Source organism: Phodopus roborovskii, unplaced genomic scaffold (assembly GCF_943737965.1).
Source record: "Phodopus roborovskii unplaced genomic scaffold, PHOROB, whole genome shotgun sequence".
Lineage (NCBI taxonomy): Eukaryota > Metazoa > Chordata > Mammalia > Rodentia > Cricetidae > Phodopus > Phodopus roborovskii.
The window spans coordinates 8,616,120-8,641,587 of record NW_026126515.1 but is presented as its reverse complement, the minus strand read 5'-3'; the positions used below and the strand labels follow the sequence as shown (position 1 = coordinate 8,641,587).

General features: G+C 42.0%; 1 protein-coding gene across 1 annotated transcript in view; it reads left to right on the top strand.

Annotated features, from left to right (window-relative positions):
- Positions 1 to 1,478: 1,478 nt before the first annotated feature.
- The window catches only part of Sptlc2 (serine palmitoyltransferase long chain base subunit 2), a 69,544-nt gene continuing 45,554 nt past the window's right edge, over positions 1,479 to 25,468 (top strand). The window contains exons 1-2 of the mRNA XM_051196112.1: positions 1,479 to 1,705; positions 16,077 to 16,271. Of these exons, the coding sequence (XP_051052069.1) occupies positions 1,580 to 1,705; positions 16,077 to 16,271 (321 nt within the window). The 5' untranslated portion in view covers positions 1,479 to 1,579. The remainder of the gene's footprint in view (positions 1,706 to 16,076; positions 16,272 to 25,468) is intronic.

The window sequence follows — 25,468 nt, the reverse complement described above, 5'->3', positions numbered from 1 at the left end:
TTCTGAGTGTTTTGCCTGCATGTATGTATGTGCTCCAAGTTCGTGCCTGGCGCCCTCAAAAATCAGAATAAGGCTTTGGATCCTCTGACACTGGAGTTAATAGATTGTTTTGAGCCACCATGTGGGTGTTAGGAACCAAATCCAGGTCCTCTGTACGAGGAGTAAGTGATCTTAGCTACTGAATCATCTCTCCAGGCCCCATATTGTTCTTTTTGATTCTCGTGTTCATTTTGGGATCAGAATGTGACTGGAAAGTAGTTTTGTACTCTCTCTCCTTTCTGTTAGACTGGTCATCTCCTAAATCAATAAAAACAAATATGTTGCCAACTCATTTCTAAAGCTCCAGGGGAGTAGTAGGGTTTGTGTGATGTTGGGATTCACACAAATGCATTCAGCAATTAATAATAACCAGTACTTAATGAATACTTAGTAATTGCTAGGTCCTACACAAAATACATCACATGCATTAACTCATTAGATTCTCTTATGGCAACTATTATTATCTCCTCCGAGCAGAGGAAGATACATAGAGGTCACTCAGCTAGTAGGTGAGGCAGCCAGCATTCAAACATAGACTGAGTCATACTCTTAATTATGACACTAAATTTTTTTTATGGGTTACTAAAGGTCTCTGTAGTGCTATAATGTAGATCAATTCCATTTCTTTTTGCTATTGATTTGCATTAGTTATTTTGACCGGTGCCCAATGCTTTACTAATGTATTTCTTGCAAATGAGTCTATGAAGCAGGAAGAATTTTAAAAGAAGTTGGCTCCTAAAGTAGCTAATTCCTCAAGTTTCAGTTCTGGTTAGCCGAAGATCTGGAAATAGATGAGGTCTCCTGGCTTTCAAGGAAAGTCTTCCGAGGAAATTATATAGGGAAAACCCAGATAGAAACAAGTGATGCGCAAGCGAGACATTCGAGTAGCGCACAGTGAAGAACAGTGAGAGACACTCAAAAAGGCTATTCTATTAACACCCACAGAGGAATTTGCTAATGAAATAAGGGAGCTGCCTGTCTTGGGCTTGGATTCAATCCGAGAACCTCTCGGGAGGAAGGGCACAGAGGGCAATCACCACCTGTGTCGGAGAACCAGGAACCGGCTCTGGAGATGGGCTCAACCCCTGTTTCTTTCTCCACACGCTAATTGGCTACTTTTCTCTGGGCTCCGCCTCCCTCTCAGTCTGGACCATTAGGCAGCAGAGCTTCACCTACGACTTGGCCAGGGCTCCAATCAAGTGCCCAGCTCTCGAGTGCCTCTGAAGAAAAGCCCCCTTGACGACTGCAAGCCCCTTTTATCTCGCTCTTGATTGGTGAAAATCAGCATGAGGCCCGCCCATCCCGCCTTTGGATTGGTCAGAAGCCATCAGGGTTCGCCCCGTGTTCCCTCCCTCCGGCCGCCCGGCTTCGGCGAGCCTGATCTTCTCCGCTGGCCCCGCCCTCGCGTGACGGCCGGACCGGGAATTGGCAGCGGCGCTGCAGCCATTTCCGGTTTCGGGGAGGTGGGTGCGGTGCGGAGCGGGAGTTGGCGCCGCAGCCGCCTCCAGAGCCTGCCCTGCTGCCGGGTGCTGCCGGGACGATGCGGCCGGAACCCGGAGGCTGCTGCTGCCGCCGCCCGCTGCGGGCGAACGGCTGCGTGAAGAACGGGGAGCTGAGGAACGGGTACGTGAGGAGCAGCACCGCCACCGCCGCGGCTGCCGGCCAGGTACGACGGGACCGAGAGGCCGGGCGGGGCCGGGGCGGTGGGCCGGGACCCCGCGAGCCGAAGCCCGGGCCGGGCCGGGCCGGGGCGGACGGGCATCCGCGCGGACGGCTCTCAGCGGCCGGCTGGCGGCTGGGCACGACTCAGGTGCGCTGACGGCCGGGACCCGGCGTTGACTGGGCCTCCCCGTGAGCGGGAGGGAGACTCAAGGGCAGCGCGGGACTCCACAACCATGTGGGGTTCCCTAACCATGTGGGGCTCCCCAGTTTCGCTGCTTCCCCAGTTATTCGAGGCTCCCCAGTTCCACCCGGCTCCCCAGCCCCGCGGGCTTCCGCCTCCCCAGCGATCAGGGGCTTCCAACCAGGCAGGACTCCCCTGGTCTACCTGGCTTCTTAGGTGTGCCGTGTTCCCGAGTTCTGCCCGGCTCCCCAGGCACGCGGGACTCCCCAAGTCTGCCCTGCTCCTCAGCTATGCGGAGCTCCCGGCCCCTGGAAGCTGGGCTTCGTCTCCCAAGTCCCGATCCTGCAAAAGGTGCAGGCCGCTCCCAGTGGGAAACAGAGTAACTCCCTCGGAGCCCGTCAGTACCTTCTGGGTTCCTATTCGGGTCTGCTCAAGTGCATGCTTCCTGTAGAGTCTTACAGCCCCGAAAGGAAGACGAAACTCCGAGAAAGTTAAGCAGTGCGGTTGTGAAAGTACACTCAGGCAGCCTCTTCCTACCGTATTCTGAACTTCCTTTACCAGGAAAACTTCAACTGTGGACTTAGTCGGGAAGCCCCTAGGGCGTCTTGAAAGTTGTCCACTTGTGAGATAGGTGAGACCTCATCCCATCATGCATGTTAGATTAGGTGGCCCTTTTCATCAAACAATAGAGCTGTCATAGAGGGCATTGCTTAACCTAGTGGTAAATTGTCATGAGTCTTTATACTAATTAATTGAAGTTGAATCATCAACCATGTTCAAGCAGTTCTAAAATACATTACAGAGTTCTGAATTCCTGACAGTATTTTGTTTGTTTGGTTAGTTTTGTTTTTCGAGACATAGTTTCTCTGTGTAACAGCCCTGTAGTTTCTCTGTATAACAGCCCTGGCTGTCCTGCTTTTTAGACAATGCTGGCTTCGAACTCATAGAGATCCTCCAGCCTCTGCCTCCCAAGTGCTGGGATTAATGACCTATGCCACCATGCCTGGTTTTCTTGACAATATTTATTAAACCAGTCTTTCATTTATCTCTACCGACTCCTCTACTAAAGCATGTTTTTAAAGACACGCTTCTTCAATAGATGCAAGACTTAACATTGCTGGAAGAGAATGCTGTGATGATTTTGAGTTTAACACTCATAAATCTTGTGCAGATATCAGAAAGAATGGTTTTTAAACCCTTAGCTGGAGTGAGTGTGATTATTGCAGTTTTGATAGGATGATGCACCCTGCTTTGGTGTTGACAACGATACTAACCTGTCCCCTGAATCAGTAGCTGTGATAGGCCTGTTAACCCTGTGATGTGGAAGGGTTTTCTCCAGCTCATGCTGAGTTATTAAGATTCTGGGGAAGCAGAGGCTTAGGATGGAAGTACAAAGAAAAGACTTCCCTTGAATAATGTGTGAGGTGCTTAGATTCAAAAGATTGCTTTTCAAAAAAATGAGTATGTGAGAGTCTGTGATAAAAGTCAATTTGGGGTCCTGCTTGGAGTCATTGGCCTTTAACCCTATCACTCAGGAAGCAGAAGCAGGTAGCTGTCTGTGAGTTCAGGACAGCCTGGTCTACATAGTGAATTTGAAGACAGTTTTGAGGGCTATGTTGAGAGAGCCTGCCTCCAAAAGCAGAGGGGGTCAGCCATGGAAGAACTTGCTGTTTTCTCTAGCAGTGTGAGATGGCTAATGAGACAACATTGTAGCTGTGTAGAATGTACCAGGGAAATGGGAACAGTTGGAGCTACAAGATATAATAGGTGAGTGGTTGAGCAAAAAGAATGCCCAAACAAAGTCAGTCATGTGTTAGTGGTGCTTTCTGTCTGAATGTTCCTTTCAGTCAGATATTCTGACTAAACAGTAAGTCAAGTTCTGACCTCCTGGAATCTCAGCAATTTAGCATTTGTAGGCATGCTATTTCTTCAGAGATTGCCAACTATTAAGATGAAGAAATTCCAAGTTATTAAAATGAAATATAAAAATCTGTGACTGTAGCAGGGTGTGGTGTCCAACACCTGTAATCCTAGCTTGTGGGAAGGACCCGAGGCTGGAAGGAGTGTTCAAAGCCAGTCTGGACTATATAAATCTCAGCAACCCCCCCCCAAAAAAAAAGTCTGATCTTACATCTGGCTGGCTCTTTTAACCTGTTTTATCGAACATTTTCACTCAAGTCACAGTGGCATTTGGAAGAATGTTCTAATGGCTGCAATATCCTTTCTAGACAACTATTTTTCACAAATAATTTTAAAGCTGGTATTACATTTATGAGGAATAAAAGCTCTTAAGTTTATGAGAAGAAGATAATTTCTTTAAGTAGTTTTGAAGTTGGTTGTGTTAATTGTATGTGCTCTAACCCCTACCTGTTTTTCCTTGCATCTTGGGGGGAAATCCTGCCAATTCTGTGTGAAAAAACACAGTAAGATACTAGGTATATAAGGGTCATCCTTTTACTAAAATACTAAATGTCACATGGCTGAAATGTAACATTGTTTCCTCGAATGTCTTAATGTTGCTTTTTAATGGCCTGGAGAGAAATTAAAGACTTCTCTAAAGGGGAAGCAGCTACTTCTGATATTTGTATACACTCAACAGGGTATGTTTGAAGAGATTAAAGCCTGAGTTAAGAGCGACTCCTGGACCGGGCTGAGTTTTCTAAGTAGATAATGTGGCAAGGAAGTATTGCGAAACAGAGGTTACTAGTGTTCAGTGATGTCTGTGGACGAGCGTTTTCACAAGCCATAGCAGTTGAACAATAATGCAGTACATTTCTTCTCTGCCATTAAAGAAGTGGGAGGATTGTTGGCCTTTATTGAAAGTGTAAAGGGTTATTTGTAGCCTGAGAACAATCTGGCCAAATTAGAATTGGAAAGAACCTTCAGGGTGTCTTTATGTCTCTGCAAGATTTTCTTAAAACCAGTCTCTGTGTTTTGTGGTTCTTTTGTTTGTTTTGCTTGTTTTGAGTCTGTGACCTTTTTAGCTCAGACTGGCCTTGAACTTCTTATCCTCTTGCATCCACCTCCCAGGTGCTGGGAATTCCCAAAGATTGACAGGATTCTTAAAGGATTTATGGAGGGTTTGCAGAGAATTTTCAAAATAACGTTGTTTAGTGATCTTAATCACCAGGGGTTAGTTTCTGTGGATTTAGTTAGTTTCTGTGGATTTAACAGTTGATTAATTAGCAAATGACACAGTTGTGTTTGTTATCAGAATTTTATTTATTTATTTACTTTGTTATCCGAACTTTTAACTTTATAAAACTTTTTAAACTTTATAAAAGTTTAAGTTTGGATTCAAATTTTGCTTAAAAAAAAAAAAAAAAAAAACCAGTATGACCAGGCAGTGATGATCTATGTGATTCGAGGCCAGCTTGGTCTACATAGTGAGTTCCAGGACAGCCAGGACTACACAGAGAAACCCTGGTTTGAAAAAAAGCAAAACAAACAAGGGGGTGGGAGGAGAAGAAGAATTCTTAAGAAATTATAAACCATTTGGTTCCTAAGATAGTATTTCAAATGGGTGTTTAGGGAGGACAGACCTGCCAATTTGTTAGGTATGCTCAGGTACACTAGAAGCTTGTCATTCTCTAAGCAAGGGAGCTAATTGCTCATTCAGTTATTGAAAGAAGCAGTGTTTATTGGTAGAATGGGCAATTGAGAGGGATGGGTAGAGGCAGTGTTTGCATGCAGAATGGTTGTGCCTTACTGGATTAAATAAACGGTTTGGTTTGTGGCCACAAATCACTTGCCTCCTGAATAGTTTTTATAATTTGTGATTTGTGAATGTTAAGAAACCCTTTGCTTTTGACCTGCTTAATCTCAGAAATTTTATTTTATATTTGTTATTTTAATGGTATTTTCATGATCCTTAATGAAGTTGAAGCTGTTTTTCTTTTTTTAAAAATTTGTTATCCTTGATTATAGAAATGGTGTACATTCACTGTAAGATCTTAAAGCATTGGAATAATTGTTTTGTGTTCGGGTTTGTTTTTAAATCAATTGATAGAAAAAAAAACACTAAAATTTTGTCTATGTGATGTTATAATAAATGTATACATGTGTACATTGTGTAATGTTTAGGTCATTTTGAACATGTTTATCTCTTGAATCATTGATCATTTCTTTAAGGTGAACATTTCAAAGAGGCTGAAAGTGGCTATGAAGTCAAAGATGACCTTAAACTTCTGATCCCTCTTTCTAAATCCCAAATGCTGGAATCAAATGTAGCAAGCATCATGATACTAGGGTTTCATGCATTTTAGTCAAGCACTCTACCAAATGAGCCATGTCCCTAGCCTAAATGTGATGATCTTGAATCTTTTTGGTTGTGAGCCTAGCCTTTAATGGCTGAGCCATCTCTCCAGCCCGATCTTGAATCTTTTTAAATAAGCCGTTTTCCCCCCTAATTGGAAAACCCTAAAGCAAACATTTGACATTTTACTGTTTATATTATATGCCTGCATGTGGTAAGAATTCAGGAGATGTTATTTGAAGGGATGGATAGTCTTTGAAGCTATGGCATTGATTAAAGTGTATAGAAGATGTCCTTAAGCTAGAACAGGAGATACCAAAGTCATTAAACTTAAAAATCATAATACTGCTTGGAATACAGAGTTGAAAAGCAGGCATGCAAAACACAATTGGGAGGAAGTGATTTGAGAAAAAACAGGTATATGGTGGCTGTTTCATTAGTGAGGGTAAGCAATGTTTTCAGGCAGTTATGAATAATAGTAGCAGTAGAGAGGACTGGGGGTGTGGCACCATCATAGAGTGGTTGCCTAGTGTACACAAAGCCCTGAGTTCTACCGTTAGAACTGTATAGAACCTGAATATGGTGGCATAGCACTTGGGAGTTGGGACAAGATGACAGAGAAATTTAAGGTCCATAGTGAGTTTGAGCCTGGACTACTTAAGACCCTATCTTAAGAAAAAAAGGAAAAGACACCTTTTACAGAGTACCTAGGTCCACAGAGCTAGTTGGACAGCTAGGGCTGTTACACAGAAAAACCCTGTCTCAAAACAAACAAACAAAATTACTTAATTAAAAAAGTAAGAGAGAGAGAGGGGGGGGAGGAGCCTTTCTGGATATAGTATCATTTTGCAAATAAGGTGACTAAATTCAGTGGTTCTACCAAAATGATGAATTCAGAATTCATTAGTAGGAGCTGAAGAGATGGCTCGGCTATAAAGAGTACTGGCTACCCTTCCAGAGGGCCTCGGATTTGATTCCCAGTACCCACATGACAGTTCATAATCCGCTAGTAGTTTTGGGGACATTAAATTAGATAATTAAGGATAATAATTGATATGAACTCTTGAGAATTGGTTAAAGGGGAATGGGTGGTAGTTGAAGTCGTGGAGTTGGTAACGGACCAAAGATAGAATACTAGAGAATCACAGTGCTTCTCAGATAACACACATACATGCAACACACACACAGTTTTGAATGTGCAAGCACACAATTGGGAGGAAGTGGTATGAGAAAGCCCATGCAAATAGAGGCAGCCCTTTTCATGGAATTTTACAGAAGTGCACTAGCCTCTCCTACTGCATACCACACATAGTAGAGAGAATAGTGTGAGCCTTTGTGTAAATCACACAAGCTATACCAAAGCTGGCTATGTTTTTATCAGTAGGAAACATTTGCAAAGTTGTAACCATATTTCCTTTTATCAGATAGAATCCCTAATATTTGACAGTATCTAGCTCATGTGAAATGGACTGAGACTAGCTTCCAGGGCTTACTAGGAATCATCGTTTGACATGATTTTTATTTATCCTACTGGAAACCCACAACTGAAGCCTTCAGCTTTATATGGACTAGAAGGTGTCCATTGAGAGGTACACAGTGTGAATATGAGGCAATACTGTGTTAGTTACTTTTCTCACTGCTGTGACAAATTCCTGACAGCAGTTTTAGGGGTCTAGTCCATCATGGCGGCGAAGGCATATGGGTCAGTTCCATGCAGACAGGAGTGTGACAGAGCTCTGCTGACCTTGGGGCGGTGGACCAGGAAGCAAAGAGCTCTAGATTAGGGTCAGGCTCTGCTATAACCTTCGAGACCTGCTCCCATGACTGATTACTATTCCAAAGGCTCCCCAACACTGCCAGCTTGGGACCAAGTGTTCAGCACTATGGTCTTGTGGGGACATTTACACTGCCCTGACTTCCACTATCTGAGTTTCTGTCTCAGTCAAGCATTAAGCAGCCTTACAGGCTCAGAAGGAGGCTGAACAAATGGCAGCGCTGCTGCGTATCCTGTTCTTTGTCTCAGCTCTCACACGTCTCTAACCTGTGCCCATTTTTCTTGTCTGAGGACACTTTGATGTATGAGGTGGAGTCATATGGCCACATCTACAATTTGACCATATTCTCTTGGTCATAATGGAACCCAACAACCCTCTCTCACAGAGGTTGGAATTGCTGATGAGACGGTCTGAAAGGTGGTTGGCTGCCAGGAGAAAGGGTTAGGAAACCGCTGCCACTGAGGCTTGGGAGCTTGCTGCTTTATGCCTTTCATAGTTATATGTCCTCATCTGTTTTCTCCCTTATTGCAAACCACCATCTTGTCAGTACATCACCTTTTCATTTAGTTTAGCTAGAGCCATCTTTATTTCTTCATTACAACTGAAACATGACAAGTACAATTTCTCTATTAGAAGCTCTTACAATTTTCTGTACTGTTGTTTGGTATGTATTGGGTTAGCATATCCTATAAACTCTTTAGGTCTTCAAGGTGTGTGTGTGTGTGTGTGTGTGTGTGTGTGTGTGTGTGTGTGTATGTATGTATGTATACATGGGTGTTAGTTTTTGTTTTTGTCAACTTGTGCCAAGCTAGAGTCACTTGGGAGGAGGGAACCTCAATTGAGAAAACAGATTTACCTGTAGGCTCATCAGTGAGGCATTTTCTTTTTCTTTCTTTTTTTGGTTTTTAGACACAGGTTTGCTCTGATTAACAGCCCTGGTTGTCCTGAAACTCGCTCACAGAGATCCACCTGCCTCTGTCTTCCAAGTGCTGGGATTAAAGGCGTGCACCACCAATGCCTGGCTACATTTTTATATAAACATTTTCAAAGCTGCAAAAGTCCATCATTTACCCCCACCTCACCCAGACAGGGTTTCTCTGTGTAATAGCTCTGGCTCTCTTAGAACTTGATTTGAGTATTAAAGGTATTTGCCACCCATTACTACTCAAGCTGCTTCCAAAGACCATGTCTGGGTCTGTGGTCTTGTCACAGCTGGGTCTGTATTGATCTCCCTGGCCCATGGTACCATCAAAGGTCACATGGATGCCTGAGGTCTTGGCCATAACCTGTAGCCATGTTGGTGTCTGAGGGTCATGCTGCCATTGGGGCCATGCCAATCTGGGTGGTCTGTGCTACCACATGGGACCATTTTATCCTTCAGGCTGGGCAGCTGCCTAGGGCCAAGTCTTGGTCTGTGTCTGAGCAGCAACCAGGGTCTGAGCTCATGTCTATGTCTCCTGTTACCACAGAGGGCTGTGCTACTGCTCGGGGTCTGCTCAGCCACCTGAGACCATGTTGGTGTAGGAGGAACTTGTTGCTGCCAGTACCATACTTATCTGGGTGGCCTGTGATACCACTAGGGTCATGGTGATGTCTAGGCCAAAGTTGCCCCTGAGGACCATGTCAGACTTCGTGATTCTGCTGCAGCTGGGGGTCGGTGTTGATGTCCTTGACCTGTGTTACCACAGAGGGTCATAGAAACTATGGTTTCTATGTGGTCATGCCCCTCATGGGAGAGATAGCTCCACTCCTCACCAATGATGTGGGAGAGCTGGCCCTGATGGTAAGGGCCTAGGAGAGCTGCCTTAGCCCTTCTCCTGAGGGGGGCAGTCCCAAAGGCCACCACCATGACCCACATCCTGAGCCTTGGGTTGGCCCTGACATCTACTCCATTTATGACTTGTGTGAAGGGGACTGGCCCTGAGGAATGAAAGCCACAGGGTCTCCATGACTTGGGGCAAAAGCAGGAAATTGAAGAGGAGTTTTGGTGATGGCCTTGAATCAGACCAGTGACTCATTGCATTTTTTCGAGTGGGGCTGGTTGGACAAAAGGGTATATACTGTGTAAGGTATAGAATAATTGAGGAAGATGCCTGACATCAACCTCTGGCTTCTATATGCACATCTACACACTAGTCACACACACACACACACACACACACACACACACACAGACACATGCATGCGTGTTCTGAGAAAAAAATTTTAACCTTAGTAGCTTGTGCTTTGATTTTAGGGAAATTATTATATACTCAAAGATCATAAAGATTAATTTTTACCATGCTACAATTTACTTGTTTTTGGATTTACATTTAGATATTTAATAATCTAGGGTTGGTTTTATAGCATGTTATCAGGAAGAATCTATTTTTTAATTTAATTTATTTTGAGACATGGTCTCTATATATTTCTGGCTGTCCTGGAACTTTAGACTAGGCTGGACTCAACTCACAGAGATCCTCCTGTGTCTGTCTAGGACAAAAGGTGTGAGCCACTATTTCTTGACCAGGAGTCTACTTTTTATTTATTTGTACATTTTAACCATTTCAGTTCATAAAACAGCAATTCATTCTTCAGTAATTTGAAATGTCACCTCTATCATCTATCCAATTCTGTATTCACAGTGCTCTTCTACTGGGTTTTCTGTTCTATTTTCCCATCGTTTAATTAAAATCCTATCCCACATTACTATAGATCCTAAATCTGTACCATCTAATATGATCAACCTGTTCCTTTATTTTCACGACCACCTTTGTTCTTCTTGGTGATTTGCTTTCCTACATGAGTTACAGAATCAGCTTGTTCAGCAAGATTAGGGTTTTCAGTAGAGCAGTCATATCAGATAGTATGTGTTTGACAGCTAGTTTGGGGGCTACTTTTCAGTCTGTTCCTCTTACTGTTCTGTAGCTGTGAAGAGACACCACAACCAAGGCAACTCTTGAAATCATTTAGTGGGGGTTTGCTTACAGTTTAAGGTCAGTCCATTGTCCTGGTGGGAAGCAGATAGGCATGGTTGCTAAAGCCATGGCTGAGAGTTTTACATCCTGATATACAGACAGCAGGCAGAGACAAACAATGATTTTGGAGTGGACTTTTGAAACCTCAAACCCCAATGATACATCTCCAATAAGGCCACACCTCCTAGTCCTTCCAGGCATTTCTTCAGCTGGGGACTAAGCATGCAAGTAATATGAATCTATGGGGTCATTCTCATTCAAACTAACACACACAGGGCTTACTCTAATTACAAGAAAATAGAAGGCCTACCTAATTTTCATAATTTCTCTGCCAATCAAAGAGACTATTTGTGGAAACACATTCAAAGCATGGCATGTACCTTGTATGGTTTGCAGGAAGCTTCTGGCTCTTCCATTAATACATGTGGTATGCAGTAGGGAGACGGTAATTCCAGGAAAAGATCATTTCAGCAGCCCTGATTTTTCTTTCATCTGTCTGTCTGTCTATCTATCTACCTACCTACCTACCTACCTACCTATCTTGTTTTTCTCAAGGCACTGTTTCTCTGTGTAGCTTTGGAGCCTGTTCAGGCAGGAACTCACTCTGTAGACCAGGCTGGTCTTGAACTCATAGAGATCTGCCTGCCTCTGCCTCCCAAATGTTGGGATCAAAGCTGTGCACCACCACCACCCAGCTAGCAGTCCTGATTTTAAAGAATAACAGAAATTTGTGGGGTTCCCTTATTGCAGAAGGCATGATAACAGTTCTTGGGTTGCTGAAGAGAAATGGATGACTCATATTGGACATTAGATTTATTTATTTTACTGTTAACTGTGTGTGTGTGTGTGTGTGTGTGTGTGTGTGTGTGTGTGTGTGTGTGTTCATGACTGTCCATGTAGCTGGTTCAAAAAATGGCTCAGATAGAGAATTTTTTTTAATCTCCTTTTCTCTATTTTCCTCCCCTCCTCTGTCCACTCCTGTATCGCTCAAGTGCTCTACTATTGTGCTATTCTCCCCAACTTTCCCTTCCCCCATTCCACTTTCTGCTCTTAAAATCTCTCTCTTTTCCTGAATCAGTGTGTCCCTTAACAGCATGTGTCATCTTTAGCACATGCTGTTAAGCATTTGAATTCCATAAGTTTTTTGAAGTACACTACAGCTTCCTTTTCTCTTCTGCCCTTCATCTTCAGAGGCAGTGGTTTTCTGTTGTTGTTGTTTTTCATTTTTTTTTTCATTATTTTTTACATTCCAATACTCCCTCCTCTCCTCCCATTCCTCCCACTCTTCCCCCATCTCCCATCTGCAGAGGGAGTAAGGTCTCCCTTTCAGGAAGCCTCCTAAGTCCCATCATCTTGTAGAGGCAAGACCAAGTCACCTCTCCACTCCCCACACCCCTGTGTCTAGATCGAGCAAGGTATTTCTCCATATAAAATGGGCGCTACTAAGTCAGTTTGTGCATTAGTGTTAGATCTTGGACCCGCTGCCAGTGGCCTCATGTATTGTCTCAGTCTGTTTTCTCTTTTAACATGCTTTCTGGGGTTTATGTCCTCATTTCCAAGTAATGTATTTAATTAATATGTCTTGACTTTTTAGCAGTGGACATTACTTGATGAAGGGTTTTTGTTTTGTTTTTTTTAAACCTGTGACAAAAGTTGCTGTGAGTGGAACAAAGAATGCAGGAGGAGCTAGAAGGAAGAAATGTCAGCTGCCTGTCCATGATAGTGACTGGAGACTGTCTTATAAAGACAGTGATGCTTTTTGAGCAAGGGAGTGTTGTGATCGTAGTTGTTTGGACATGGATATTGGTCTGTTGGGAGAGCCCAGATGTGGAGACCAGATGGCAAGAAGGATGTTGCAGTAGTCTTTGGGGTGGGGGCGCTGAGTTTTGGGGTTTTGTTTTGTATAATTGAGTAGGATGCACCAGGCTATCGAATTTTAACTTATGTGTGTTTGCATCCTGTACCTGTCAAGATGTGTAGCATTTTCAGGCCCCCATTCCTTATAATTCCCCGATGCCAACTTGGTGTGGTGGTACAGACCTGTAACCCTAGCTTGCTCTTGGCATGTGGAGACAGGATCAGGAGGAGTTCAAGATAATCTTTGGCTACATGAGACCCTGTCTCAAAAGACAGAAACAACAAAGCATACTCCCTGATGCCAAACAAGAAGGTCTGGAACTAACTCTGGGTGGAAGCCAGAAAATAAGGTGGAGCTAAAGATGACTGCAAACTTGGGAGTCAGGGTGGACTGGGTGGTGGCGACACTAGTGACCAAAAGAGGTAATAGGGAGGGTCAGGATTTGGTGGAGGGGGGAGGGGGGAAAAGGGAAGGGAAGCAGAAGTTGGGTGGGAAGATCAGTTCAATATTAGCTTTGTTGAGTTTGAGATGCCATGGAATCCAAAGGATAGAGACTAATAGGAATGTAAATTTAGAGTTGTGGGGGAAGAAATTGAGATTGCAACATAGATTTGTTTGCTTCAGTATCCGAGGTCTGTTGAGAACTAACTAATAAGTAGATGGAAGTTCCCTAGAGGGTTTAGGACTCAGGTGTCTTCAGCCTGTGCCCCAGGATAGCTATGAATGGGACCCAACACAAAAATGATAAACTTCCTTAAAATGTGATTATTTTTGTTGTTTTGTTACAGCGTTTGTTTTTGAGACAGGATATCGCTATCACTGTGATTACTAGCTTGTTAACTAGGTGCTGGTGTCTTCATGCTTTACGTGGCACAAACTGACAGCCAGCTAGCTCCCAGCTTCTAGTTAGTCTGTTTCTCTTTTGTTTTTTCAAGACCTGGGTTTCCCTGTAGCCCTGGCTGTCCTGGAACTCCCTCTGTTGACCAGGCTGGCCTCGAACTTACAGAGTTCTGCCTCTGCCTCCCAAGTGCAAGGATCAAAGGTGTGTGCCATCATGCCTTTAATGGAGAATTCCTGGCAGAGCAAGAGAGGACCTTTTTGATTCCTTTGAGACTTCTCTAGTAATTCGTATAACAAGACTCCAGCACAATGCTTTTTTTTTTTTTTTTTTTTTTTTTTTTTTTTTTGGACAATAGCCTCCTAGTGATTTTGGTTGATTGACCTAATTTTCTTAGTTCTTTCTTCAGGGTTTTCTTCTGTAAAATAAGATTTCCACCAAAACTGACCAAAAAGTAAAATGTTTTTAATCATTGAAATCAAAGCACAGGGGGCTGGAGAGATGGCTCAGTAGTTAACAGCAGCTCACATCTGTCTATAACCTCAGTTCCAGGGCTTCTGACACTCACAGAGACATATGTGCAAGCAAAACATCAATGACCATAAAAACAAAAAACCAAGTGCTGCCAGACATAGTGGCACATATCTGTAATCCCAAGCACCCAGAAGGCTGAGGCAGATTTATACATTTGAGGCTATCCTGGGTGACATGATGAAACTCTATCTCCATAAATAAACAACAAACATATCTTAAATGTAAAATAAGGGATGATGGTTAGAAGTTTGGGAACATATAATTAGATAAAATAGACAGGACCAATGCATGATGGTTGCTGCTTGGTTGGTTTTTTTTGTTGTTGTTGTTTTTGTTTGTTTGTTTTCCGAGACAGGGTTTCTCTGTGCATGTAACAGCCATGGCTGGCCTGGAACTCACAGAGATCTGCCTGCCTCTGCCTCCCGAGTGCTGGGATTAAAAGACTTGCACCACCAACGCCCAGCTGCTGCTTGTTCTTAACAGTTGTCCTTTCTAAATAAAATTTTACCTTCTTTGTTATTATTTAGTTATTCTCCCCCTATTCCCCAGACAGAGTTTCTCTGTGTAGCCTCGGCTGTCCTGGAACTTGGAAATGTAGACCAGGCTGGCCTTTAACTTTCAGGGCTCTGCCTGTCTCTGCCTCCTGAATTCTGGGATTAAAGGTGTGCGCCACTGCCAGGCTTTATTCTTTAATTGTTTTTATTTTTTATTTAGTGTGTGTACATGTATTTAGGGGTCTTCTCAGGGAAGCCTTATCCATTCATGCAGGGCACTTCCATTGAAACCTTAAAATTTTTTTTAAAAGATTGTTTTACACAGTACTTGGTTTCTGTCAGGCTTTTTCATAATGTTTAGTTTTGATTGATGTTCCTACCCTTTTCTTTGCCTCATCCTCCACTCATACCCCTTTAAGGAACTTTCCCCACCTGGCTATATTTACATGTATTATTGTGGGCACCTGTGTGCTACATACAGCTCATATATGGGAGTCAGAGGACAATTTTGGGTATTCATCATATAGATTCTTGTCGTCATCGTTAGCAGCAAAAGCCTTTAGCTGCTGAGCTCCCTTGCCAGCCCTCCTTGTATAAAAGCTTATGTGTGAATTACCACTGAAGAAGTTTATGGTCACCTGCTGCAGCCTAACGCCAATAGTCATTTGAAATACTATGGTTGGTGGCTTTAAGAATGACTGGTACAAACCAGGTTGTGGTGGTGCAATGCATGCACTCAGGAGACAGAAGCAGGCGAATCTCTGTGAGTTCCAGTCCAGCCTGGTCTACAAAACAAGTTCCAGGACAGCCAGAGTTGTTACACAGAGAAACTGTCTCAAAAAACAAAAAAATCAAACCAAAACAACAAAAATGCTTTGACCAGGCCATGGTGTACACACCTTTAATCACTCAGGCGCCTAGACAGATGGATCTCTGTGAGTTCAAGGCCAGCTTGGTCTACAGAGTGAGTTCCAGGACAGCTGGGGCTATCCAGAAACCCTGTCTTGAAAAGTTTTCCCTGCCTCTCCCCCAAAAAGAATGGCCAGTAGTAAAAAATTTACACATATTTTGTATTATAAAACTGAATTTACTTTTGGACGTGTGATTACTTTGCTAATAAGCTAAGAGTATTTTTTAGACTAGACTCTCTCTTTATATGTTATTTTCTTTATTAGAACAAAGGAAATCATGCTCCCTGAAATAATACTGTGTTTAGAATCTGTTTCATCAGAAAATCAAATTATGATAAAAATCAGTGTTAGACATTGTTGATTCTGTCCTTTTCACTACCTCCCCTTTTCATTGTTCATAAGTGATTTTTAAATCATTTCTCTTGAAAATAAGCATAGCCTTAGTGTTTCATCAGCCTGTTGCTTAATTCTCAATGTGAATTGTACTACAATTCTCTCAGGACTTAAGATTTTTAAGTAGAAAATGTGTTTCTTGCTGTGATTTCAACAGCCATTTTTAATTGCTCTCTTAGATTCATCATGTTACAGAAAATGGAGGACTATATAAAAGACCGTTTAATGAAGTTTTTGAAGAAACACCCATGTTGGTTGCTGTGCTCACATATGTGGGGTATGGCGTACTCACCCTCTTTGGATATCTTCGAGATTTCTTGAGGCACTGGAGAATTGAAAAGTGTCACCATGCAACAGAAAGAGAAGAACAAAAGGTAACTGTCAGGGAGTCTTTGGTTCTGTGAAATAGGATCTGTTGGTGGAAATGCTGTCATCTTCCCACAGTCTTTTTCCCTCCCAAGTGGAAATTTGGGCACATGGAGTTAAAACTTTGAGACAGGAGGATTGCTGTACTTTGAGACCAGCCTGGGATACAGAGTAAGACTCTGTCTCATAACAAAGCAGAAACCAAACGCTGTAAAAGTTTGTAAAAATACTCTAAGGAAAGCTGAAGACAATGTTGAAGGCATGAAAGAGCAAAACATTTGTGGTGCTGGAGTTTGCTTGTCCCGCCAGGTCCGGCAGCTGCCTTGCCCCAGATAAGCACACAGAGATGCTATATTAATTATAAAACTATTGGCCTGTGGCTCAGGCTTCTTATTGGCTAGCTCTGTCTTACTTATTAATCTGAGTATTTCCACATGGTATTATCTTACCAGAGAAGGGTCCTGACCTGTTACTCCTTCCTCCCCTACATGGCGTCTCTTCAAGGTCTCTCTCTGCCTACCTTTCCCAGAATTCTCCTCGTTTCCTAGTCCTACCTATTGGTCAAACAGTGTTTTATTCATCAACCAGTAAGAGAAATATATATATATATATATATATATATATATATACACATATATATACACATATATATACATATATATATACATACATACATACATCCCCCATCATATTTGGGGCTGAGATGCTCAGTGGCTAAGAGCACTTGTTCTGGCACAGGACTAGAGTTTAGTTCCCAGCATCCACAGGGGCTCACAACTGCACCTTCTGATCCACATATAAACATGCAGGCAAAATTCTCACATGTGGATAAAATAAACATCTGAGACAAAAACAGAACAAAATAGTTAACTTTTTTTTTTTTTCTTTTTGAGACAGGGTTTCTTTATAGCCTGGTTGTCCTGGAACTCACTCTTTAGACCAGGCTGGCTTCTAGAGAACCACCTACCTGCCTTATCCTGAGTGCTGGGATTAAAGGCATGAACTATCTCTGCCGTGCAACATTTAACTTTTTTAACTTAACCACACCATAAGAATGTAATGAAGCTGACAACAGTATCCTTATTTCATAGATTAGAAAGCTAAAAACCACAAGCAGTGTGTCTAAAAGTTGCCTAATGTTACAGCTTATATGATGCGGAAGGAATGGTCACCCTTCTTTCTGGATTCTGCACTGTGTTTATAATGTTCTACAGAGACTGGATTCTCTTGGACAGATTGAACATAGTTGTCCAGTTCACAGGTCAGTGCCTGTCCCCAAACAAACATGTCCTCAAACTGAATGTGGCTAGGGCAGTCTGTTTACAGCAGTAAAGGCTCCTGTTTTAGTAAAGACAGGGGTAGTGTCTGTCTCCAAAGAGGAAGATGAGATTCACTTTAGGCCATTCTTCTCAGAATATTCCTATATATACTTTACAGCTTTATGCAATGCACATGTTACCTTTTCCTAATAAACACTAGGCTGAAAAAAAATTAAATTATTCTTTGAGAATTTCATGCAATGTGTTGTGCCACCACCACCACCATTTCTTCCTTCTAGTCATTATCCCTGGGCCCCTCCCAACTTTGTCCTTTTTATTTTTTAAAAATATTCCACTACATTCAACTAGTGCTACCTGTGTGTGCCTGAGTGTGAGACATCCATTGGAGCATGAGAACCTACCAGTGACCCACTGAGCTATTTCCCTAGCGTCTGGTATTAGCTTTTTTATTATTTACGTTGTTCTTATCCTTGTGGGACATGGAGAGAATCTTATATGGGGTGGTAATATCATCTCTGAGCAAGGAGCCAGTAAAGAAAAGACAGAGTACACTTTGAAAAAGCAGCAAAGGTAGGCATGGTGGCTCATATCTATGCCAACTCTTGTAGGCTAAGGCAGGAGGATTGCTGTGAGTTCAGAGACATTCTTGGTTAAATTGTGAGTTTCAGGCCAAACTGGACTATTACTGAGTGAGACTCTGTCTCAGAAATAAACAAAATAAAAAAGTGAAAGGGTAGGCCTGGTGACTAATATGTTTAAGATATTAGTTTGGGAGGTTGAGGTTGAAGGATTGTTTGAGATCTGGAGTTCAACCTGGGCAACATAACAAGGGCCTGGATAAAGGCCCTTGTCAGTTATTAGTAAAACAGACAATTGGTACGTATATACATGGACTGAAAGGAAGTTGAGATCCCTTGAGGCTATAGATAATGGCTGAGATATTCTTTAAAGGACCCTGGTTTGAGTCCTAGCATCCACGTGGCAGTTCACAACCCTTTGCATCTGTAACTCCAATCCCAGGGACCCAAACCCACAGCCATCTTAACTTATTTATTCATTCATTTGTTCATTTACTTTTTTTATTTATTTTTGAGACTGGGTCCCTCTGCATAGCCTTGGATGTCTTGGAACTCTCTTTATAGACAAGCCTGGTGTTGGGATTAAAGGCATGCACTAACTAACATATGTGGCCCAGTGCCATTTTCTGACCTCCAAGGGCATCAGGCACACATGGGTACACATACATACATGCAGACAAAATGAACAAAATTTTTACAAAGAAGAGAAGTCAGATCCTTGAGGACTCAAAATCTGGTGTCCTTCTCTTTCATTTTGACCATTTTGTGCTTGCTTTCCAGCCTAGCCTCGCAAGTTGGTCTTTCTACACATTGCCCTGAAATGCCTACAAGGTAATTTCATTTCATTTTTCAGGCCAGGTATGGTGGTACAGACACTTAGTCCAGCACTTTGAGAGGCAGCACAACCATCTATAACTCCAGTTGTAGGGGGTCCAATACCATCTTCTGACCTTTCCTACAGGTAACTCATGGTCATGTGCATAGATACACATGCAGTCAAAACACCCATTCACATAAAATGTAAATAAATAATAAGTCTTAGAAAAACAACAACAATAAAAAAAAAAAACAAAAACCATTTTTAAAGAGTTTTGGTTTTTGGTCTTTAAAAAGATAACACAGTAAGCCCCTGTTCATAACTTAATCAAGTAGACAAAACCATTTTTCATGATTGGAAGCCTGAACACATATTTGATTCTCTTATTCTAGCAGAGTGCATCTACCCAGAGTGAATCCATAGAAGCACTGGCTTTGTTCACTCGCGGTTAGTTTTTTTGTTGTTTTTTTTTTTAAGCTACTTACTGTACTGTACAGTGATTTATTAGTGTAATCACTTTCTGTTGGACCAAATTGATAGTAGCTAAAGTTTGTAACTGCAGGAGGAATATTTGGGAGGACCTGAAATACCTATGAGTTCTGAATGACAAATGAGGAGGCAATGGGGAGACCTGGCAGTATTTGAGCAGGGGACCTATCATGGGCTTGTGCAGCTGGTACTGGGAGTGTGGGGACTGACAAGAAATTGCAGCGATGAATCTGGGTTACTTTATGAATTAATCCTTATCTTTGGATCTTATTTGGTATTCCTGGAGGGTAAGTTGATAGTTTAATTATTGGGTGCTACTTAATGTATATTTAATTTTATGTGAAAATAGGACATACAGATTTTATTCTTAAGTAGATTCTAATTTTGTTGAGGAAGCATACGTGGACAAATCTTACCTTTGCAAAATCAAAGAAGTAAACAGTGCTTGGATGGTATTAAAATGCAGAAAAGAAAGTTTCTGCTTACCATAATGTTAGTTAGGAAATAATTCGAAGAGGAGTTAGTAAGAGAAAATAGTGAGAGAGTCAGCAAAGAGGACATTTGTCTGTACAGTTTGTGAAAAGGATTGTTCTTAAGTAATCAAATTCAATAGGATTTTCTGTTGAAAACAGCAATTTTGATTCTCATAAGAATTCAGCATTTTGAGGGAAAGCATCACTTACTTGTTCTGAGGACAGGTGTCAAGCTCTGGAGAAAACAGCAGGCAGACGTACCAGGTAAACTGGAAAGTGAGGGAAAGTGTCTGCTGGGATCATGCAGTACAAATACCTTGTTGTCATTTTCTCTTGTGACAGAGGTAACTGCATCCATAGCAACAACCCAAGTGTCTTCCTCATTCCATTTCAAAAACAATAGCCAGGCATGGTGGTTGCATACCTTTAATCCCAACACAGAGTCAGGCAGATCTACCATCCTAGGCAGAGACAGGTGTATCTCTGAGTTCTAGGCTAATCTGGTCTATAGAGTGAGTTCCAGGACAGCCAGGGTTACTTGAAAAACTCTGTCTTAAAACCCTTCCCCCAAAGAGAGGGGTGGGCACGCAAGGACAAGTGTGCACTGTGCTATCTTCCTCGTAGGGAAATAAAGTGTGCTGCTTTGGGCACCCCTGAACTGCATGGTCTTGCTCATAAAGGAGTGTACAACAGTTGTTGGATGACATATTTTGACACATAATAACAACTAAAAAAAAAAAAAAAAAAAAAAAAAAAAAGAGGCCGTGACTTTGAAAGAGAACATAGGAGGGTTTGGAGGAAGGAAAGGGAAGGGGGAAATGAGGTAATTATAATCTCAAAAGTAAACAAATGAAAACTAAAAGGAGGAAAGTTTTGCAGGAAATACAGCACTTATCCATTTACTCCAGTGCCAGTGTTGAGTGTGTAGTCCTCTGTCTCCCATTAGTTACTGGGGCTATGTTTGGAGTAGCTGTGTCCCTGTCCCTTCCACCCAAAAAGTTTTGATGTTTGGATCTCTAGGCTTCAACTTTTTTGAGATTTTCTTTGCATAAACAATTTGGAGCTGTGTTTTACTGTTAACTGTGAATGTAAAAGTATAAATAACTGGTTCCTATGTGATTATCTGAGTTACTCCTTAGATTAGCACTTCTCAACCTGCGGGTCACAACCCCTTTGGAGGTTGCATATCAGATATTTACAATTCATAACAGCAAAATTGCAGTCATGAAGTAGCAACAAAAATAGTTTTATGGTTGGTGGTCTGCGCAGCATGAGAAACTGTTTCAAAGGTCACAGCATTAGAGGGACGAGAACCAGTGCCTTAGATTGGGTGCCACTGGAATGTCAGAATGGTAGCGTGTATTGAAAATGAATCAAAATGAAATAAGTAAAATAAATGGTAATAGAATTTTCAGATCTCTCGATTATAGTTTCAGAATCTACATTGATGTTTCCTTAGTTATATTTATTGTTACATAGAGTCTTTGGAGACGGGGTTTCTTTGTGTAGCCTGGTTTGGGATTTGCTGTATGGCACAGGCTAGCCTTGAGTTTGCTTTCAATCCTCCTACTTTAGCCTGCCAATTGCTGAGATTACACCTCACCTGTCTCTACAGCATTTTAAAGATGACACAATACTTTGGTCATCAAAAATCCTAAAATATAGCTGGGCTTGGTGGCACATGACTTTAATCCCAGCACGGGAGGCAGAGGCAGGCAGATCTCTGTGAGTTCAAGGCCAGCCTGGTCTGTAAACTGAGTTCCAGGACAGCTAAAGCTGTTATAGAGAAACCCTGTCTCAGAAACAAAAACAAAACGAAACAATTGTGTGTGAAAATGTGGTTAAGTCCACCACTTGAATCCATCCATTTAGTAGGGCTTGTTAGCAGTAATGAGTCATAGATTACTGGTCCTCTGACCCTATATAGGTATCTGGGCTTGCATTTTGCCTGGCAGTGGCTTGGCTCCGGTAATGATATTCTCCTCTGTTTCATTCCTTTATTTCCTACAGAACTACCCTCCTCCTCTTTGGAGACAAGGTCTCTGAATAGTTCAGTTGGTCTTAAAGTTTTTATCTTCCAATCTCAGTCACTTCCTCTGTCTCCACTGCAAGTTCTGGGGCTACAAGTGTGAGCCACACTGGAGCATGTCCTCTGTATGCAGAAGCTTTTGCATGATTCCGTTTTCCCCTAATCTGTTTTTGCCATTCTTTTTTCTTTTAAAGTCTGTGACATTTCTATTTCCAGTATTTGCTTCTCACTTCCCTCAGCCTCATCCGGTCACGTTTTTGACCCTACCATGTCTGTTAATATAATTTTTTTTCCCCTCAGAGTCACCAATACCCTTATGTTGTGTGATCTGATAGCCCTTTCTCAGTTTTTAACTTTGTGCGATATCTGTTGGCCATATTTGACAGCTGTTCATCCTGTCCTGGCTTCTAGGACATTTTCTATTTCTTGGTTTTTCTTCTGCATGTTTGGCTATTTTTCCTCCTTTGGTTCTCCCCATCTGCAGACCTTCTGAGTGTTGGTGTAGCCTGAGTTCATCCTGAGGTGAGTACTTTCAATCCTTCTCTCTGCTGATAACTGGCCAATTTCTCTGACTGAACTAGGGTCCTCCACAAGAGCAGTATTCTGCAAGATCAGTACACCTTCTTAACTGAGCCATCTCTCCAGCCCTGTTTCTGCTATTTGTTATCTTAAAGTTATCTTCTTCTCTTAGAAAAAAACATATTACCCAAATAAAAATTGACCATACAGAATTTTTTTTTTTTTTTTTTTTTTTTTTTTTTTTGCAGTATCCTGTATTTGGAATTGGAATGCATTATTGCATTGATTCTTGACAAGCATTGAAATCTTTGGTAGAACCAAGCACCTGCCAGAATCAAGATATTTATTATTTCATGTATGGCCTTCAGTGTTAAGTAGATTAGGATTCAAAAGTACCTTGGTCTTTTCCAAATGGGTAGATGTTTTAGTACCTTCAGACAAAGAGTTTTTTTTTTTTTTTTTAAAGATGGGTTTTCTCTATGTAGCCCAGGCTGGCCTAGAGCTTACTGTGTATGTATATCAGGCTATCCTTGAACTGAGAGATCCACATGCCTCTTGAACTGGACTTGAACTCACAGAGATCCTGCCTGCCTCTGCCTCTGCCTCTGCCTCTGCCTCTGCCTCTGCCTCTGCCTCTGCCTCTGCCTCTGCCTCTGCCTCTGCCTCTGTCTCTGCCTCCTGAGTGCAGGGATCAAAGGCATACAACACCACCTCATGGCAAGATTCATTTATTTTTATTCTACGTGTATCAGTGTTTTACTTGCATGTTATGTCTGTGTATCACATGTTTGCAGAGCCCTCAGAGGCCAGAAAAGGACATGGAAATTCTTTGAAACTGCTGCCATGTGAATGCAGGAAAACAAACCCAGGTCCTCTGGAAGAGCAGCCATTACTCTTAACTCCTGAGCCAGCTCTCCACCCCTTTGTTGGTTTTTAATTTTTTGAGACTGTCTTATTACATTGTTCTGGCTATAGATCATGCTGTCCTCAAACTTTGTGATCTGCCTGTTTTTAATAGATTTTTATCTTTTCCATTCTCTTTTCTTTACTTATCCAATATTAAATAAGCATAAAGCTATTTCTTGATTCCAATAATTTTATGCAGTCTTCTTTTATCCCCTTCACTTTACAAAAAGTCAAGGATAAAACTCTAAATTGCCTATGTGGACATATTTCTGAGCATGTTATCCTAACATCAAAGCAGTGTTATTTGTCTCAAATGTTTGTGTTTGAGAGAAATTTTGTCTTTTGATATATTGCAATTTGTACCCTAGTGTGTCCTTCACTATGATTAAAAGAACTTTAGACAAGCAACTTCAAAGGAAATACTGTTTTTGGAGGCTCAGTGATTGCATGTGGTGATATATTATTTATGATTTATTAAAGCTTGCCTGAGGGTACAGAAAGCAAAATTAGCCACAAGCCACAGAGTTAGGCAGTGGGGATACACACCTTTAATCCCAGCAGCCATACTAGCAAGCCATAGAGCCAGGTGGTGCTGGTACACACCTTTAATGCCAGGACTCAAGAGACAAGCAGGTGGATCTGTGTCAGTTCAAGGCCACCCTGAGCTACACAAAATTGATCCAATCCTAAAGAGAAACAGTTCACACAAAGACGATCTCAGCACGCCTTTAATCCCAGGATTTAAGAGTTATAAAAGGAAGAGGCAGTAGTCTGGGATTGCAGTCTGAGGTTTGTTGGAGAGATTTATTCTCCAGCCACGCTGAGGAGAGGACATGATGGAGCAAAGGTGCTCACTTTATGTTCAGCCATAAAGCAGAGGAAGAGCCGAGGCCAGGGCCTCACCATCCCCTTCAAGGTCATATCCTCATGAAATTTCTGTGAGGTTCTATCTGCTGAAGGGTCACAACTTCCCACTCAGGGTGCTATGGGCCTTCAAGAGACATTTGGTCCAAACCACAATACCTAGTCTCTAAATACATGAAAATTGGTGAGTTAGAACCAGCATTGAAGATTTTTCTTGAAGTAAGTGTAGCTTTACTACCAATGGCTGCTAGTTTGGAATACTGCTAGGGTTTCCTTTCAGCCTCGTTACTTATTAAATATTTCTCAACTCATGATTATAGAGAATGTATCAGTGTCGTCAAAAGCTGCTATGGAATTAGCCCCTGTTACTGTAGGCCACTGGATTGGAGAGGGAACCAAATGTTTATAATATTGCAGAGGACTGGATAGGGGTGTGAGAGCCTCTTCTCCCAGCTAAGAAGCTACTCCAGATCTGAAAGATGCTGTTGTCATAAGTATCATGCTATGGAATGTGGAAGCTGGCTGGTGTTGCCAGTGTGAGGGTCTGCTATGGGTTTGTATGAAGATTACCTACACTGGTGTAAAAAGAAAACAGTGGCTCTGCCTTGCAAATTGTATTTGTATGCATTGTATCATACCACTTCCATAGCCTGATCTCAAGAATATCTGGAAGTTCAATGTGGGGTGTGTGTGTGTGTGTGTGTGTGTGTGTGTGTGTGTGTGTGTGTGTGTGCACGCGCGCACGTGTGCATGCGTGTGTCCATCTGCCCACCTGCCTTTCATAGTGAGAGGCAGTGTGGCATTGGGATTTCTGGCTCTAGCTGGAGAAGCAGTATCATGTGTAAGAGGGTACAGAGATATTCAGGTATGTAGAAAAAAACATGTATATTTTAAGCAATTGGCAAGTGCCCCAGTGTATCATAAATAATAGACAGGAATTCTTGCTGCTATTATAATTATTTGTCTTTCCATGTTATCATCATATAACAATGTATAGACACCTATGTTGGGAAAGAATTACACAGAAAGTTCCCTACAATTATAAGGAAGGCCTGCATGCATATAGACACTACCCTAGGTGAGATCTCTTTGTTTTAAATACTGTAGCATGCTTTCTCAAAGGCTTGCCTTAAATAGGCTACTAACAGATATTTACTGTCTAATAAGATGACCTCAGATTAGTTTTGGTAGTGTTTCCAATGACCCCTAGTTAACAAGTCTGTGAATTTCAGTTTTCCTCTTGAGTAAAG